Source organism: Buteo buteo, chromosome 12 (assembly GCF_964188355.1).
Source record: "Buteo buteo chromosome 12, bButBut1.hap1.1, whole genome shotgun sequence".
Taxonomy (NCBI): domain Eukaryota; kingdom Metazoa; phylum Chordata; class Aves; order Accipitriformes; family Accipitridae; genus Buteo; species Buteo buteo.
Window position 1 is genome coordinate 22,811,002 of NC_134182.1, and position 17,594 is coordinate 22,828,595.

The following is a 17,594-nucleotide window of genomic DNA, read 5'->3' on the forward strand; positions in this document are numbered from 1 at the left end:
CTTCGCTATCTTGTCGTCCCCCCACGCCGCTGCGCCCTTCCCCGTCCTGCGCCACACACAATATGGCGCCGCCGCCCGCCCTCCCTCACGTGGCCTCGCGAGAGCGTGGGGGCTCCCCCCACTGCCAACGTCACATCCGGGTGCTCCGCTGCTGGCGAGCGGCAGCAGGCCAGCGCGGCGCGGGCCGGGCTCGGCAACATGTCCGCGCCGGGGGCGGCGGAGGGCGGCGGCAGGAGCGGCACCGCCGCCGACTGGGGCGGCTTCGAGGACAACATGCAGGTGGGGCCGGGCCGGGGGTGGCGGCGGCGCGGCGGGACCGAGCCGAGCGGGCGCTGACGCTGTCCGCCCCGCTGCAGGGTGGCGGCTCCGCCGTCATCGACATGGAGAACATGGACGACACGTCAGGCTCCAGCTTCGAGGACATGGGGGAGATGCACCAGCGCATGAAGGAGGAGGAGGAGGAGGAGGTGGAGGGCGAGGCGGGGGCCGCCGAGGAGGAGGACGGGGAATTCCTGGGCATGAAGGGGCTGCGGGGGCAGCTGGGGCGGCAGGTGGCTGACCAGGTGAGGTGAGCGCGGCCCCCTGCCGCCCCTAGCCCTGGGGGGCCCCGCCTGCCCCCCCCGGCCGCTGCCAGCTCCCTTCTCTCCGCAGATGTGGCAGGTGGGGAAGAGGCAAGCCTCCAGGGCCTTCAGCCTCTACGCCAACATCGACATCCTCCGGCCGTACTTTGATGTGGAGCCCATCCAAGTGCGAGCCAGGTGGGCTGGGCTCAGCCTGGGCCATCTCCACCGGCGGCGGGGGGCACGGGGGGCCAGTGGGAGGCTGGCTGTCCCCCCAAAGCGAGCAAGCTGGGGTGGGCTGCCAGCCTTGCAGGAAGGCTCAGATATGGGGAAACGCACTGTGCTTTGTCCCGCTCTCCTTAATGAGGTCCCCCAGGTGGGCTGGCAGCCCTATCACCTGTCACCCAGCATTGCTGCTCAGGGCAGAAAAAAGGGCTTTGGGGCATCTTCAGCATTTTAGTACTCAGCTGCATTACGTGGCTTCTGTTGGGTGTGCAACAGAGCTGTGTCCAAAAAGGCAAAGTTTTGTGAGGCTGGATGAAGAAAGGTGCCTTTCCTTCCTGCTGTTCTGTCAATGATCTCTCATCCCCATGGCTCGCTCCCTAAACGTTTTCACTGAATCCCCTCTCCGGCAAAGTTAACCCACTGACAGTAAGGCTTTCCTCCTTTAGTTACCTTATGTGACCCTGTAGAAGGAATCTCTGTCCCCCAAGGCCTGTGACCACAGCAGAAAACACTGGTAATGGGTGTATGGGATCTTTTACTTCTGAAGCATTTTGTTAACCATACTGTTGTCCTCCCTGCTCCTGGTGTCATTCCCTGCTGTGCTGTGATGCAGACTGCTAGAGTCCATGATTCCTGTGAAGATGATTAATTTCCCACAGGTGAGTTCTCTTGCTGAATCAGACTCCATGGTCAGGGGAATGTCCCACAGATACCTTGTAAAACTAAAGTAGTCCATGTTATTAAGGACCTGAGTTTGTTAGGCATTCATCTCCCTGAAAATGTTGGTAGACCCTTTCCTGTGGTTGTTCCAAATCTCAGTGTGGAACCTTTAGTGCTGGAACAGTTCTAGACCTCTAGACTTCACACATCCCAGGCTCCTCATCACACAACCTGTTCTGCCTGGCTCCCATCAGCAGTGGCCTTGCTGTTCTCAGGCAGCTTGGTGATAAACTTTATCCAAGGCACTTCTCACATCGCTTGGGGTGGGGAGCCTGGTATTCAGAAGGAGCACTAACCAAACCTTCCCTGATCTGTCTCCTCCTGTAGAAGATTGCAGGTGAGCTGTATGGACCCCTCATGCTGGTTTTCACGCTGGTGGCCATCCTTTTGCATGGGATGAAGACCTCAGACACCATCATTGTACGTCGAGTCTCAATGATAAGTTGTGGTTTGACTGGGCTCTGGATTGCTATAATGACACTAGAAATGGAGAAGAAACCTCTTCCATGACTCAATAGCATCTTGCTGAAAAGCAGATTGATCTGAGGAAGAACCTTTTGGTTTGGGGATGGGAGGAAGGACGCATCAGAAAGGCTTGATGCTCTGCTGCCGGGAGAGCTGGCGTGTAGGTCATGTGGCACCCTGAACGCTGCTAGCCAGCTATTTGATAATGCCTAGAAAGGCTCTGGGACTCTCTGAGGTGGAATTTGGGTGCTGGCAAGTCACTTCTTTGAGTCTTCCTCATCCTGACGCTGTCTCCACAGAGGGAAGGCACACTGATGGGCACAGCCATTGGCACCTGCTTCGGTTACTGGTTGGGTGTCTCCTCTTTCATCTATTTCCTGGCATATCTGTGTAACGCCCAAATCACGATGGTGCAGATGCTGTCACTGTTGGTATGTACAGATGGAGCTGCCCCAAGATAACAGGTTGGCTGCGTGGTGTTCCAGCACAAGCTCTTCCCAAGAGAATGGGAAAAGTCCTTGTAAATCATGGTCCCAGGTAACTGCACTGGGACAACCTGGAATTCCAGGATGCTCTTCTGACCTGCCCCATCCCAGGCACAGTGATAGCACAAAGAGGCAGTTCCTTCGTGTAGGTCTCCTGCTTTGCAGTTCCTGATCTGAGAGCCTGGTGGTAAAAACCCAGGAGATTCCAATTTCTCTGGAATCAGAGGCTCTTTCATCTGTTTCCCAAGTGGCAATCTCTGACATCCCTCTGAATCCTTCAGACAGATTATCTGGGTGTGACCTGCTGTTAAAATTGTTGTGCTGGTTGACTCTTTGGCATTGAATGAGTGGTTTGCGAAGCTTTGCCTTGGTGAAGAGTTGCAGGAATAGGCTCCCCATGCTCTTGATCAACGTCCCTTTGTGTGGGACTGACACTTGTAACATGGACATTTTTGTTTTGTCAGGGCTACGGTCTTTTTGGTCACTGCATCACTCTCTTTGTCACCTATAATATCCACTTCCACTCCCTCTTCTATATCTTCTGGTTGGGTGTTGGTGGACTCTCTACACTACGAATGGTAAGGGACAGGCAGCCTGGGGCCCTCCTCTTCTGGGGACAAAAAAAGGGAGGGAAGTGTTGTTTGCTTTCTGTTCCTTGGGCCTGGCAGTTCATTTCACAGCCGCTCAGGCTGGTGTGAAGAACAGCCTGATGCTCCTGGGTCATTTGGCCACTGGTGTATGGAGGTGACACTTGGATTCATATCCTCACCCATTCTAACAGCTGTAGGAGATTTACTCCCTTACAGCCCTTGCTGCCGTGGAGAGTCATGCCTGAGCATCCTGCACTCTTGGTGAGACTGGGCAAGGTTCACCTATGTGAAACAGATTACTCTGAATTTGTTGGTGCAAACTGCAAAAAAGGCTCTGAGCAGTGTTTCCACTGCCTCTCACTACTTGGCCTGTCCTCCTGTATGCTCCCGACTGGAATGCCAGAGGCTCAGGTAGCAGCTACCTTGTCTCTAATCACCTCTTTCCTAGGTTGCTGTGTTGGTGTCGCGCACCGTGGGGCATACCCAGCGGCTCATCCTGTGTGGGACCCTTGCTGCTCTGCATATGCTTTTCCTCCTCTATCTGCACTTTGCTTATCACAAGGTGGTAGAAGGTAAGCAAGGGAGATGTGAAGACATATCCTGTTAGATCTGGGGGAAGAGGAGCTGCTTTTTGCTCTCTCTGAGAGAAAAGTTGGACAGTTTGGATCTGACCTGAGGGCATCCGTGCCAGTTTCCAACCCAAGAATGACCAGCACTAGCTTTATTAGAGGAAGCTGTCAAAGTAGGGCAGCAGGTAGATGTGGGATGGTTTCTGTGCACTGAGTTTTAGTACTTAGGTCTTAGATTGTGAGGCAGTATGCTTATTCTTTCCCCACAACTGAAGTGTAACAGCACTGACTGTTCTTGCATGCTAATGTCCAGTCCCTTCCTGAATCTTGCTGAAGTTGGGTTGCTTTTCTCTGATCAGGAAATGTGTCATAAGTCTTTTTCCTTCTTTGTGTAACACCTTTTTTATCTTGTGTAGAAGCTCCATCTTCCCCAGTTGGTGCTGTTTACCAGGCTATACATGTTCAGGTTCCCTTTCTGAGTCTCTTTTTGTTTTTTCCTAACAAAGTCTTAGTCTCCTTTAAAAAAAAAAAGAAAAGAAAAAGAAAAAAAAAAGTCTTCCCCCACCACATCACTAGATTGTTTCCGGATCCCTAAATATGCAATTCTGCAGACCTGTTCATGATATTTCAGATAAATCTGCATAACTTGGGGTTATAGCATAGCATTACAAGTCCTTTTAGATGTAAATATTGTTTTTTCATGGATCCGTTCTTAAGGTGAAGGTTCTGAGCCCTGATCTGCAACTTTTCAGTAGATGAAATAAGATAAAATATATGTCAAGCAATTTTCTTCAAGGCACTCCAAGACTGATGATCAGTCTTGACATGGTAATTGATATGGACTGGAGGACGCTTGCATTGGTATGCATGTTTCCTGCCAAGCATGGTCTATGTTTGCATTGCCATGATAAAAATTCCACATTGCACCTGCAGCTGCAGCTCCTGATGTGAGTCTGCAAGTGCATCTCAGGATGAAAGCAAACAATTGGTCTAAGAGCAGGATCTGTGCTGGGATGAGGCTGGGAGAGGATTTTATCAATCTGCCTCGGCAGAGCAGCATCGCTGGCAGTGTCTGCATTTGGGTCAAATGGCAGGGGACTGGATCTGGCACCTTCAGAATGAATGATCTACTTTCCTCTTGGGAACATGCAGTTTCCCTGCCTCAAGCACAAGCTCTGATCTGTACTTTCTGGTCTCTGGATGGAGGTGTTTACTCCTGTTCGGTCTTTGGGGTTAGATGTCTCCTCCCATCACCTGCAAGTGCTTCGCATGTCCTGGGCCCTGCCCTGGCCAGAAAGAAAAGCAAGAAGAAATGTGCTATCTGCATCTGAACTAACTCTTGCCACTCTCCCCTTTTTTCTGTTCCCTGCAGGTATCCTGGACACATTGGAAGGACCCAACATGCCACCCTTTCAGAGAGTTGCCCGAGACATTCCAGTTGTTTCCAGTGCTGTACTGAACACAACAGCCAAAGCCATTGCGTTGACCCTGTAGTTTCACAGACTTGGACTTGCTTCCTTCACTACTTTTGGGGCTGCATAGGGCCATAATAACCTGCTGCCTCTTGGGAACAGGACAGAACAGCAGGAAGAAGACTTGGTTTTGTTTTCCTGGACCTGTCCTTTGGGTTGCAGTTTTGGGCAGCTGAGTGGGCTGCACCTCAGTGACTCAGAAGAACTACGCTCTTCCCCCACCAAGGTCTGGGCTGTCTTCAGTAGAGTGGTTCTCTTGCCTGCATGTTTAGTTGGGGTTTCCCAGCACAGTTTGTCCCTTACCCCCTTTCTGCTTGCTGATGTAACCCCAGAGTTATCTGCCCTGTTCCTGTCCTGAAGAGGGAAGAATTAAATTGATGTTGGTGCTGAGTGGTGTCTTATGTTTGAGCCTGTTTGTGTAATGGGAGAGTGGTGTTGGGTCTCTACACCTTTATCTGTTCTGTCCTAGACTTAAAGCAGGATTCTTTGCAATTTTCTGCTGTCCTACTTCAAATATTCTGTGATATGTGGCCTGTCTTGGGCACCTTTTCCATAGCCCAAGAGGCACAGGAACTTCGGTTTCTGTGGAGATTCTCAGGAACAGCATGATGTTTAACCACATGCTCTTCCTTGTCACGTTCCAGATTGATCCTTCTCTTTTCACTTGGTCCAAGCTGCTATCTCACATCACCTTCTCCTGTGTATGTCAGAAATGTATCTGTCCCCATGCTTTCACAGCACCTTTTGTTTTTACCACTTCTCTGCCCATGTTGCTGTGTGGGACAGCAGTGCTGACTGCAGGGGCAGCATGTTTGTGCATGGTGTCCTGTGGATATTTCTTTTAAGAAGCTGGTTCAGCCCACCTTTATGCAGCTTGCTCTCATGTCTCCCAGCCATGGGACTTTGACCTCATTGCTCTGAGCAAGAGCAGCATCCTGCTCCCCCAGACACACAGTCTGCTGTATACTGTCTGGCTTTTCAAGCTGAGTCTAGGCCTTATTTCTGAAAGGACTCCTGGAGCCTTGAGAGTCTCTGGCAAACTTTTCTCCAGTGTTTCCATTAAACAAAGGGAAAAATGGGGGAGCGTGCTATGGTAATAGAGTTGGCACATTTATCTCCAGCGTACTGATGCAGGAAAGCTCCAGTAAGGATGGGAAAACAGAGCAGCCCAGCCTAGGCTTACTTGCACTGCAGTAACTTGCAATTGAGTAGTTCAGATGTAGCCTTCCCTCACTGCTTTAACTTGTACTGGTCCAAAAGTGGAAAGCTGTTAGCTGATAACTGCTTTCACCTTTTTTCTCCTTGTAGCTCTGGATGATTGGGGGAGAGGAGCCACCTCTCACAGAAGTTCACCTTTATGCTCAGGCTGAAAAAAACCCCCAAGATGTTTCCCTTTCTTGGTGTACCCACAAGTTAGCTGTGTACAAAGCAGACAGCATGTCAGAACTGCACTCTTTGGTCCTTTGCTTATATTAGTGGGAGAGGATGCAGCTGTAGTGGCAATCAGACTAGTGCCAACGTGCAATTAAAGAGAGGAAGATAGCACCAGCTACTGTCGTGAGGCTGGTCATCTGCTTCAGTTAAAACAAAAATGTCACTGCATAGGACTCGAGCATTTTCAGTCACAGACCTGCTTTCCACTGTTTGCTTATTCCCGAGTTCATCATTTGTTTCCCTTCCAAGAGCAAGAAGCTCCTCTGCTAACAAACATGTAACAGACATGTTCTCTCACTCTCTTCTCCATGCCACCCCCCCTCCCCTGCCTTGGGAAAATTATTTTGGCTGAAGAACACCACTCAGAGCAAGTTGTGTGGGGGAATCAAATAAATTATTTGGGCTAGTAGTCTCCACATTTTTTGGACCAGTTGAACCACTTCAAGCTTCGAGAATTTCTCTTACTTTCAAACTTGACAAAATGGAAGTGTTAGTTTGCAGTGCTGACACTGGTATTTCCCTCTTTATAACTCCACAGGAGGTTGGTTTCTAACTTGCACTTCTTGCCCTGGCAGCCTAGAATGGGTCTGTTTCTCTTGGTGCAAACTCTCCAAGCACAGGCAGGGGGGAAGGAAAGGAGAAAGAGACAATTGTCACTAGAATGAGTCCAGCCAAGAAGAAAAACCATTCTGCGCCAAACTTTATCACTGCTGATCTACAGACACTGTTGGAGAAGAGCTGTGGTCCCCTCCCACGCCAAGCCACTTACTTAGCTAGATCAGAGGGATGAAGCTGTGCCCTGTGTTTTCACTCAAAGCACAGGAGAGAGCAGTGAGCAAACTCTTCAAGCTTCCCCTGTGCAGCTTGTGTATCATGTCAGCTGGGGACAGATGACCAGGGTGACAGCCAACCACCCTCTCAGAAGCTGTGGGGCTTGCTCTGCTCCAGTTCTTCAGCCCTGATTAATTCTCTGTGCAGCAGCAGCTGGAAGCTGAACTGTTCTGTACTGCCAGAAATTCAGTACTTGGCCGAGAGCTTCAGCATTTCCTTTTGCTGGCAGAGAGGGATGCACTTTTGCAGGGAAATGCATGCATGCATGCTGCAGTTCCAGGGAGCATGCTGAGCACGCAGTCTTAGTAAAGTCCTTGTGGGAGGGCATCTCAGTGCTTATTCAAGTCCTCTAGTTATCAGGACAAGCCTTACAGCCCTATCATACCAGACTATCTCTGCCTTTGTTTCCTGCCATGGCTTTTGCAGCAAATCTAAAATAATTTTCTCCTTCCTCCGTTGCAGCAAATCTGAAATAATTCCCCCCATCACCTCCCCCTTTTGAGGAAGGGTAGCTCTGTGAGAACTGTGTAAGCCCCTTTTTATTGAATATTAAATAAACATATAAAGCTGTCAGAATAGAAAGAGGAAGCTAAAATGTGTATTAAGGCATCTATGATCACCTCCTCTCCTCTGCAGTACCTGGGATTCCAATCCTTCCAGCCCATCCCTGTTGCACTGTCACCTTAGTTGTGTTTTGGGTTACAAGTAGGCTGTTTCTTCTCCCATTTGTTTTCTTTCCTGCATCTAGTGTCAGTCTAGCTGCTCCTCATCCACTGTTTTTCTCTGTTTATGTGTTAGCTCTTAATAGCATCAGTCTAGAGAGTCAACTCTCATTCCTTGTGCCCCCAGTAGGTAAACAATAAACTGCCTTCCTCATACCTGCTGGATAACTGCACATGACAAGGAAGCAGTATCTAGTTCTTCACAAAATACCACTGCCAAATTCCCCTCTGCATAGCCCTTAATTAGGTTTAGTGAGCCAAAGCTTTGAACCATGAGCTTCTGTGCCACTTTTCTCAATGTATTTGAACATAAAGTAAGGCAGGATGCTTGTCTCCTCAGCGTGCTCTTGCTCCTCACAACAGGCAGTGAAAATGCCAGCACTAGGGCGTCTTCATCAATGCTTCAGGACTGCTGCTATCAATTGAAGTGGGACATGTCCCAGGGGCTCTCTTCCAAGCACCCTTCTAATAATAGCCTGTTTAACAAAGCATGTGCTAATTAGTGCCTGGAGGTAATTTCGAGGGGAGACTGAGTGCAGTCTTCCAGTCGACCTGTATGGATCAGCAACTGGTATTTTCTTGGCCACTCCCCTGCCCACCACTCTGACATCCAGCCTCTCTGCCCCTCACAGTCCCGCAATACACAGGAGCCCGTTCTCACCTGGATCATTTAATGTGACTTTAGAGATCAGTCGCTCCTTTCTTGAAAGCCATCACTTGTACCACAGCTGGATGCTCGCAGCTGCTGCTCATATCCCAGTGAAGATGTGTTGCCAGGCCAGTGGTCTGTTCTTGGTGTGTCTTGTAGCCCATGCAACCCTGTGCAACAGGGAAACAGAGAGACGTGTGTAGATAGCTCTAGAGAACAGCAATGGATTACTCAAAAGGCATGGTAACACCTACACCATAAGTTAGGTGCTGCAGCCAAAGTCTTAAAGCTGACATCCGAGCCCAGCTTCTTACCTGCTGCTCCCCGTCTCATTCAGGACCTAACGTGCAGTACAGCCCTCGGCTCAGGTAACCTGCTCCTCCATTTCAATGGAGGAGAATTGCTTCACATCCCCCTCCAGATCCTATTTTCCCCTCACTTTCCATCCTCTCTCTCCCACCCTGGCCTGCACACCAGAGGAGCCTGGGTTTGTCCCAGAGTTACCCACCGGACTGGAATTCACTTGAGCACTGGTATATGCAGCAGCCAGATTAGTTACGTGCAGAAAGCTGCCTACTTAGGCGGTTTAACCTAATTTCCACATCACTGGCTTCCTTTTTCAGCTCAGTGGAGTTGAAAACGCAGGGGCCCTGCTTCCTATTTCTCTCCAAGTACAGGATTACCCGACGCGGGGCGGGGAGGGAACAAATCCCTCTGACCCGTACCTGGGAATTAGCGGGGTGTGAGATACGCCCCTCAGGTCAGGCTGAGGGTGCAGGCTGTGTGCTGCAGGGGTAAAGAAGCCTGCGGCACTTCCCCAACCCTGCGCCTTTCACCAGCTTCCTCGGAGCACCAGCTCCGCGAGCCCTGGGCCACGAGGAGCGGTTCATGCTGACCTCGTCATTAAGCCATGGGTCCAAGCTCGAGGTGTAGCAGGTTTAAGCAGAAATGTAACTGAAGCCGGCAGAAGACTGCTGTTCCTCAGACCAAGAAGCACCCAGAGTACACCCTGGCCCAATGGCTTTGGCCCTTTCCCCAGGCAGGAGCCGGGCTGACAGCAGAGCCCTTCCCAGGGGCTCCTCCCACCCTCCCTCCTGCGCCCCCTCAGCGCCGGGGACGCGGCCCCCGCCGGCCTCGGCCCCGCCATCGCCTCCGGGCGGCAGGCAGGAGCCAGCGGGCGCCGGCGTCGCCCTTCGCGGGCTTCGAGTGGCGCCGGAGCCCAAGATGGCGGCGGGGGACGCCGGGGTTAGGATGGGGGGGTCCCTCCGCGTCCGCCCCCTTCCGCGCGCAGGCCGCCCCGCCCGGCGGGGGGCCGGGGGTGAGGGCGGCGGGCGGTGGCGGCCCGCCCCGGGCGGTAGGAGGGACCGGAGCGGCGGCAGGGAAGAGGCGGGGCGGCCCGGCAGGTGCGGGCGGGGCGGGGAGCGGCGGGGCTGCCCGGCCCCGCCCGGCGCTGCTGGCGCAGCGGGGAGGCGCGGCCCCGCGGGGCGCAGAGCCCGGCGCCGGTCCGGATTAGCCCCCGCCGATGGCTCCCCTGGGTCTTGCCGCCCGCGGAGGGGCGGCGGCCCCGCCGGGTGGAGCGGGGCGGCCCGGCGGCCGCCGGTAAGGCTGCGCGGTGACGCCCCCGGGGCCGCGGTGGGCCGGGCCGGGACTGCCCGGCGGCGGCAGCAGCGGCGGCGGCGGCGGCGTTGGCGCCCTCCCCGGCCCCGGCCCGCAGCGCGCAGCGCGGCTCCCCCCCGGCGCCCAGCCACCGCGACGGGATCGGCGGGCGGCGGCGGGCGGCAGCTCCCCGGGCGGGGGGAAGATGCTGCCGGGGTCCATCCAGATCTCCGGGGAGACGCTATCGGGGGCGGAGATCCGGGACATCTGCGAGAGCCTGCGGGAGAACTCGGTGCGGCTGCTGTCGCTGCGGGGCTGCCAGCTCTCCGAGCGGGACTTCGGGCATGTCTGCCGCGGGGCGGCCGAGTCCCGCTCCCTGGCCCAGCTCAACCTCAACCTGGGCATCGTGTCCAACATCAACCGCGTCAAGCAGCTGGCTGAGGCCCTGAAGACAAACCGCTCCGTCCAGTCCCTCTTGTGAGTACAGCGGGGAGGGGGATGCCCCTGGCCCCCTCCCGGACGGGGACGGGTCTTTCGGCGGCTCGCAGCTCAGGGCCAGCCCCTGAATATAAGTCTAGTCGGAGGAAAAACGCCCTTGACGTTGTGGACGGTAACCTGGTCGCCCTTCACCCCGCTGGGAGAGAGCCACCTCTGCCCCCGCCGGCTGGGCACGGCCCTGGCTTTCAGTGCTGGGCCCTCCAACCTGGTTGCCCGGTGGTGAGGGCTGCCCCTGCCCCGCTGGCATCCCGGCCGGGAGAGGAGGGCCACCGTAGTGGCCAGCTGACCCTTGCAGCAGAGGCTTCCTAGCACTTTTTCCCCACTTGGGGTTAGGATTTGTCACCCTCCTCATTTGGTCTGCTTCTCCCAGCCCATCAGGTTAGTTAGTCCCCGGGAAGAAGGCTCCATAGTGATTTTCCCTTTTACCTGCACAGCCTCCATGGGAGTCCCCTGACAGATGCAGGCTTGGCCCTCCTCAACCCTGCTCTCTCCATCCACCCCTCGCTGGTGGCTCTGGATCTAGGAGACTGCATGCTGGGTGATGAAGGCATCAACCTTATCTGTGGGCTCCTGCCACCTGACGGGGCCAAGTCCGGTAAGCACCAGGGGCCATGGGTTGCACAATGACTGGTGGAGCTTTCACATAGAGCAGATGCATGCAGCAGTAAATCCTCAGCCCTGGAGGAGGCAGGCTCTGTAGTTTGCCTGGGCTGAGGAATTTCTTTCCCCAACTTAAGCAGAAAAGCCAAGCAATAGAGGAGCCGTTCCCTCGAGCAGGCATGGGTTTTCTGCTATTGATCTGTCCTGCTGGCAGTTTGGAGCTCAGGGACCAACAGGTTGCATCTGGTTCATGACAGGAGCATTTAAAACTGGAGGAGGGGACAGTTTGCATTTGTGTGTTGATAATGACCGTAGATAAATATGTGGTGTGCCCCCACCTCAGCACTTGGCTTTACTGTCAGTGCCTCGGAATTGTCCCTGCTTGTGGGCGCACTCTGTGAGTGTGTAGTTGCATGGTCATAGCCTTAGTGCCAAGACTCAGATCTTTGCAGGGGATAATCTTTGGTGGTCAGAAGCCTTTGGTGAGCCAGTTAAGCCGAGAGCTGGCATGAGGTAACACCACCCCTCTCTCCTGACTCTCAAAGTGCTTTCCACCTCCCCCCAGCACCTTCTCCTCTGTGTGCTCACAGTGCCACTGATGCTGTTATCTCTGCTGGCCACCCCTCCCAGGTGCACGCTTCTGAGCCTACTGTCCCCGTTATCCTCTCTCCAGCCTATCACCTTGTGCCACCTCCTTCTCCTAGTCAGTTGCCTCACACACCCCTTACTTGTTTCCATTGTGTTTGCTATTTAGGGTAAGCAGGACACAGGTTGGTAGAGCAGAGAAATGGGGTGGTCACAGCATGGGCAAATGAAGGGCTACTGCTGAAGTGAAATATGTGATGACAGTTGTCAGAGCAAACCAAACCCTTTAGCCTGTCAGAGTACAGGGGACATGACTCAAAGCTAGCTGAACTAGCTCCCCTGAGACTGCTTTAGTGACCCTAAGGCTCTGGTTTGGCTTCTCTCTCTTCTCCAGGCCTCAAAGAGCTAACGCTGAGCGCCAACCCAGGTGTCACAAGCAAAGGCTGGGGACGCCTGGCCATTGCAGTGGCTCACAGCTCACAGCTCCGCGTGCTGAACCTGGACTACAACCCCCTAGGTAAGCTGGGGGGCCAGGAAGGAGGAGCAGGGGATGCTGCACTCCTGCCTCTCAGCATTCGTGCAATTTGCGCCAGTGGGTGGCTGGGGAACAAGCTCTAGAAAGGTGGTGGAGCATCACCAGCACGATGGGGCAGTTTCTTGCATAGGTGCCTTCTGATCGCCAGCAGCGAGTTGACCCTGCCAGGCACCTTCGGCTGCAGGAAAAGCCAGCCTTGCTGCTCTGCTTGTGTGAGGTGGCCACGTGCCCTGTGGGGGGGTGCAGAAAGGAGGTTGTGCCTTGCCCGCTTCACCGCCTTTGTCGGCACATTCGACCCTCCACATCTCCCCTGTTCCTGAAGTGCCGATGTTCCCGGGTGCCAATGCTAGCTTGGCACATGCAATATGTCCCTGTGCTCCCCCTTCATCTTCCCAGCAGAGCAGGGAGGAGGAAGAGGAGAGCCTGGCACTCGTTGCCATAGAAACCAACTCTCTCCAGCTCTGCTGCAAGGTGGTGAGGAGGAGACCAGGCCATGCCTCCCTGAGCATCAGCAGGGCGCTCCCCTCGTCACCCTGTCTGGAAACAGAGCCTCCCTCCAGGCCCTGTCTGTCTGACCAGGTGCTTCCTCTTGGGCAGGAAAGGCCCTAGGGTGTTACCTGACAGCAGCTTGGTTTTGTTTTTTTTTCCAAGAGAATGTGTCACAGTTGTACAGTATCTTGGCACTCACTGGGAAACGTCAGGAGACATGCTGGAGTCTTGTCTCTTTACCAGCATCAGTGTTTAATGCTCCTGGTCCTGCTGCATCCACCCCCAAAAGTATGCCCCCTTTCCAGGGAGGCAGTCCATCAGCTGATGCGGAGTCCTCTGGCTGGCTCCACCCTCACCCTGGACTGAGGTATTCAGCTCCTTGTTCTGCATCTGGGGTGTCTTACAGGAACTGTTAAAGGCCCTCCCATCCTTGAGTAGGAAGGAGATTTGGGAAGATAAATTTCCTTGGGGAATAAAAACAATTTCACTGTGTTCCCCTGATAATCAGTGATTGTTCCCATAACCACAAAATGCTGTGCCTTTACCTTGTCTCTTTTCTCAGTTAACAGCTTTTTTTTCCCTTCAAGGTAACTGAGATTTGGAGGTTCTCTGATGGCAGAAATACTCAGAGGATGTTTCCATGACTTCTCCAGGCCTGTGAAGGCATGTGGTATTACATGCAGGAAGGCAGGCACTGCTGACAGCCCCCGTTTGCTTCTCCCACAGGTGACCAGGTAGCAGGGATGCTTGCTGTTGCTGTGGCCTCCAGTCGAACCCTTGAAGTTCTGGACTTGGAGGGAACAGGACTTACCAACCAGTCAGCCCAGGTATGAGGGCCTACAGTTACTCTACAGCATCACTGACATCCCAAGGGCATAGGTCTTGGCGGTCTGTAGAGGCCTTAGGACCTATACCTGCCTCCATCCCCCTCCCCGTGTCCACATGCACCCCCATCCCTCCCTGTGCCCAGGGGTGCTGTTACATTTGGCCACAGGAGGAGCTCATAAGCCACAGCTCTGACATAGGGCTCCTGGATCTCCCTCAAGTCAGCAGGGAGAAACACGTGGCTCTATTTGTAGTTTGGTTTTCTGGGAAGAAGTAAGGAACTTGTGACTGAGGATCAGAGCTAAAGCTCTGTGGACAGATAGGGGCCAAGGCTTGGTAGCACAGGCTCTCCTCTCAGAGCCCCAGCTCCCAGTGGTGAGAGGGGACTAGCCTGGATATGTGGCAGCAACAGGGTGTAGAGCAGTCCCTTCTTCTTTAGATACAGCCAGGAAATCCAGGCTCAGCTTTTCCCACAGAAAGATGGGAAGTCCTCAGGCTCTCAGAAAGCCTGGTGAAGGGAGGTTAAAACCAAGGGAAGGTGGAGGTAAGAGGAGGAGGGCTGGAGTTTGCAGGGAGACAGAGCATTGAAGCTCTTTCCATTCAGCCTAGCTGCTGTTTGTGCTGCTTGTTAGCCTGTTTATCTCACTCTCCACGCAGACCTTGCTGGACATGGTAGAGAATTACCCCACAGCCCTACGGACACTCATCCTGGCGGAGAACAACATTAGTCCTGAGCTGCAGCAGCAGATCTCTGACCTGCTCTCAGAGGGTGAGGAAGAGGAGGAGACGGAGGCTCGTGAAGTCACAGCCAGGGAGAAGAACCCCTGGATCTGCCAGAACAGTAAGAGCTCTGGGACCTGGGCTGTGGGGAGGGGCTGACAGGCAGGAATTGGGGTGTCTGAGGTGTTTCCAGCACCACTGGTCTCTCATGGTGGGGTTGCTGAATGGGGTCTGTCCCTTCTTCCTGTGAACTGGAATGCAGACAGCCTCCAGGCATGACCTTCATGTTAAATAGTGTTGGGCTGAGCTGTGCTTGGAAAAGCAGCCTCCAAGGACAATGCGGCTGCTGCAGAGTGGAAGCAGTACCTCAGAGGCGTTTTCCCTGATGCTGCAGGAACGAAATCTTTGTGCAAAGTCTTAAAACTCAAGGGCAGGAGCATTAAAGATCTTGGGGGCCTTTGCCAGATATCCTAGCCAAAAGTCATGTCATTTCTCATTGCAACCAGAACAGCATCAGCTGTTCCTATCTCTGCATCCCAAACATGTGAAGGGTTAGCCAGGTGCTACAGCCTGTCTGTTGCTTGTAACAGAAAAAAGGGTATATTGTGGAGATAGCAGTAACCTGTTGTGTCGTGTTTGTATATGTGATATTGTATATTGTCATGACTACCTTGTGATCCTGCTGGTTTGTTGGTTTGGGGTTTTTTTTTACCTTTAGTTGTCCTTCCTCCCTCCCAATTCTCATATTGGACTAGCAGCAGACAAGCACAACCACTGCCTGGGCCTCAAAACATCTGGATGCTCATTTATTAGAGCCATAAAAAGTTTTGAATGTGTAGGACTCTGGGTCTGAAGTACATGGGCAGTAAAGACCTCCTCCCTCACATCCAGGAAAAAAAAAAAAAATTCTGCTTAAAAAGGCTTCTGGATGGGAAACTGGTACCCTGCTGAGTTTCTTACTTGCTATGCATGCCCATCCTCCTTGCAGCTGATTCACTTGGTGTGGGGAGAGTCGCAGTGTTCCTGGCTGGCACTCTATGCCATCGCAGAGCCAGCAAGCTGCCCTCACCTTCCTGAGGCAGGGAGGGGAGGGCTGCACAAACCCTCCATTCATGCAGCGCAGAAAGTCAGATTTCCAGGCCTTTGATGCCGTAAAATGGCTGCTCGCCCGCTGCATTCCCTGCTCTTGGGAAGGCAACACCACCACCCTACGTGGATTTGGTTGGCTTGCAGCCTGCTAGCCCGTCCCACCTGGATGCTCTCTCTAGCTGAAAAGACACTTGGTGAGTGCAGATTTAAAGGTCTATGCAGGGCTGGGTAAGGGCACGGCTGGATCAGCACGAGTATCACCTGCAAGTGTACATGGGGAGGGTTCAGAGCTGATGTTCCTCTCGATAGCCAAGATAACAAATGCAGATCCCCACCCCGGGCTCTTGCTGCTGTCTCTGCCTTCCCTGCCCACCCCCCCACCAAACATTGATTCTGTTCTGCTGTGTGGCCAGAGTAGACCTAGTTACTACTTAATCTCACAATCCTCTCAGCAGTTCACTTCCCATCCTGCAGTGCTCTAATTCCTCATCCTCACCTCTGGATCTGGAGTACAGCCCCGCACTCTCGGGCAGCCCAAATGGCTCATGGTTTTCTCCCTCTCTTGCCACAGATTCCAGCTCCCAGATGGTCCTGATGACATCAGGTCTCGGTGACAGCCTCTTAGCAGAAACAGAAATGTAGCTGGGCTACCCTGCCTGCTTCTGCCGAGAAGAGCACCATGCCCACTGGAGGAGCGTGCGTGCCGCAGCCCCCCTGCCTGCCGGGGGCTGCCCCAGCCATCTTCTTACCCATTTCATGTCCTGTTGATGCCTCCCTCGGTTCTCTGACTGCCAGACCCTGGTCCGAGCGAATCTCTACACACGTCTCTGTGTTGTCACGCGCCCCGTCGGCCGCTTGTGATTGTCCAGTCGCTGCATGTGTAGCTCATGCTGCCCTGCCTCCCCCCCACGCCCGGCTGTGCCCGCAGGGCACGGGCTGTATTTATTCAGATGTGTATAAGAGATGTTCTTTCTAATGCTTGTACTGCTGTCGCGATGAGAGTTTTATAAAGGTCACAGATGTGGCACCACTCATGGTAGCGTGAGCCTCCGTCACTGCGGCCCCGGTAGGGCAGGCGTCCACAGGCACCGGCAGCAGCCGGCTGCCAGGAGCAGGCAGGAGCCGTGCGGGGGGCTCGGGGCGTCGGCAGGGGGCAGCAGCCCCTCGCCCCCCGCCGGCCTGGCAGGCTTCCTTGCAGGGAACCGTCCTTGCAGGGGCAGGTTCTCCACGATGTGTGCCCGGCCCTGGAGGGATGTCGGTCACTGCCCCGTTTGCAGTCCCCCAGGCCTTCCCTCTGCCCAGGAGGTAGAGGGCTGGACTAGAGTCCAGCTGCAGGGAGCTTGGTACCAGCCGTGCACCTGTGGTGAGGGCTTCAGCCTGCACCAGCCCTGCAGGTTTCACTGCTCTGCCAAGTGCCCCTTGCTGGAGCTAGGCAAGGAACATGATGTTCTAAGGCTCTTACTAGGCTGGAAGATTAAATTGTGGCAGCAGCTGCTACTCAAGGGAACACAGAAATAAAATCATTAATTATGGGGACAAATAAGCAAGAAACTCTTCCTGTGTTACGGTTTGCATACACCTAGGTCAGAAGGGCACAGGCAGCTAACTTGGGAGATGGAGAAAATTTCATCTCTGACCTCTGCAGCGCTATTCAACATGAAAACGAAATGCTTCCAAGCGTACCTATCAGCATCCTACAGGAACTCCCTCTCTCATGTTTGGAGGGCTTCCTATCTGGGGTATGCTCAATCACCCCCAATCCTCCCTCCCCACACAAAATAAAACCACAAAATACTGACACTAGAATTCTAAAACTCTTATGAACTCCAGGGAGGGGGTATGTTACACATTCCCATGTAACTCAGTTTCTGAAATAGAGAACTGATACTGTCACATGACTGAGAGCTGGGGCTTCAAGAAAACCAACAAATATTA

The 17,594-nt window shown here is 53.7% G+C and overlaps 2 protein-coding genes across 2 annotated transcripts; both read left to right on the forward strand.

The window, feature by feature from the left end:
- Nucleotides 1–150: 150 nt before the first annotated feature.
- Nucleotides 151–5,476, forward strand: YIPF3 (Yip1 domain family member 3). The gene is made up of 9 exons (XM_075043020.1): nt 151–279; nt 357–563; nt 652–758; nt 1,399–1,444; nt 1,833–1,925; nt 2,270–2,401; nt 2,920–3,033; nt 3,494–3,617; nt 4,987–5,476. Exons 1-9 carry the CDS (start codon nt 199–201, stop codon nt 5,106–5,108), a joined length of 1,026 nt encoding a protein of 341 aa, XP_074899121.1. The 5' UTR covers nt 151–198; the 3' UTR covers nt 5,109–5,476.
- Nucleotides 5,477–10,118: 4,642 nt separating this feature from the next.
- Nucleotides 10,119–16,691, forward strand: LRRC73 (leucine rich repeat containing 73). Its single transcript, XM_075042039.1, has 6 exons — nt 10,119–10,795; nt 11,251–11,411; nt 12,396–12,518; nt 13,752–13,852; nt 14,508–14,691; nt 16,231–16,691. Exons 1-6 carry the CDS (start codon nt 10,524–10,526, stop codon nt 16,299–16,301), a joined length of 912 nt encoding a protein of 303 aa, XP_074898140.1. The 5' UTR covers nt 10,119–10,523; the 3' UTR covers nt 16,302–16,691.
- Nucleotides 16,692–17,594: the final 903 nt, after the last annotated feature.

Excerpts from the sequence above, each read along its gene's own strand:
- YIPF3 (XM_075043020.1), top strand. The coding sequence starts at position 199 with ATGTCCGCGCCGGGGGCGGCGGAGGGCGGCGGCAGGAGCGGCACCGCC. Across the intron at positions 3,034-3,493 it reads GACTCTCTACACTACGAATG|GTTGCTGTGTTGGTGTCGCG; the intron begins GTAAGGGACAGG and ends CCTCTTTCCTAG. Across the intron at positions 3,618-4,986 it reads TTATCACAAGGTGGTAGAAG|GTATCCTGGACACATTGGAA; the intron begins GTAAGCAAGGGA and ends TGTTCCCTGCAG.
- LRRC73 (XM_075042039.1), top strand. The coding sequence starts at position 10,524 with ATGCTGCCGGGGTCCATCCAGATCTCCGGGGAGACGCTATCGGGGGCG. Across the intron at positions 10,796-11,250 it reads CGCTCCGTCCAGTCCCTCTT|CCTCCATGGGAGTCCCCTGA; the intron begins GTGAGTACAGCG and ends TTACCTGCACAG. Across the intron at positions 11,412-12,395 it reads ACCTGACGGGGCCAAGTCCG|GCCTCAAAGAGCTAACGCTG; the intron begins GTAAGCACCAGG and ends TCTCTTCTCCAG.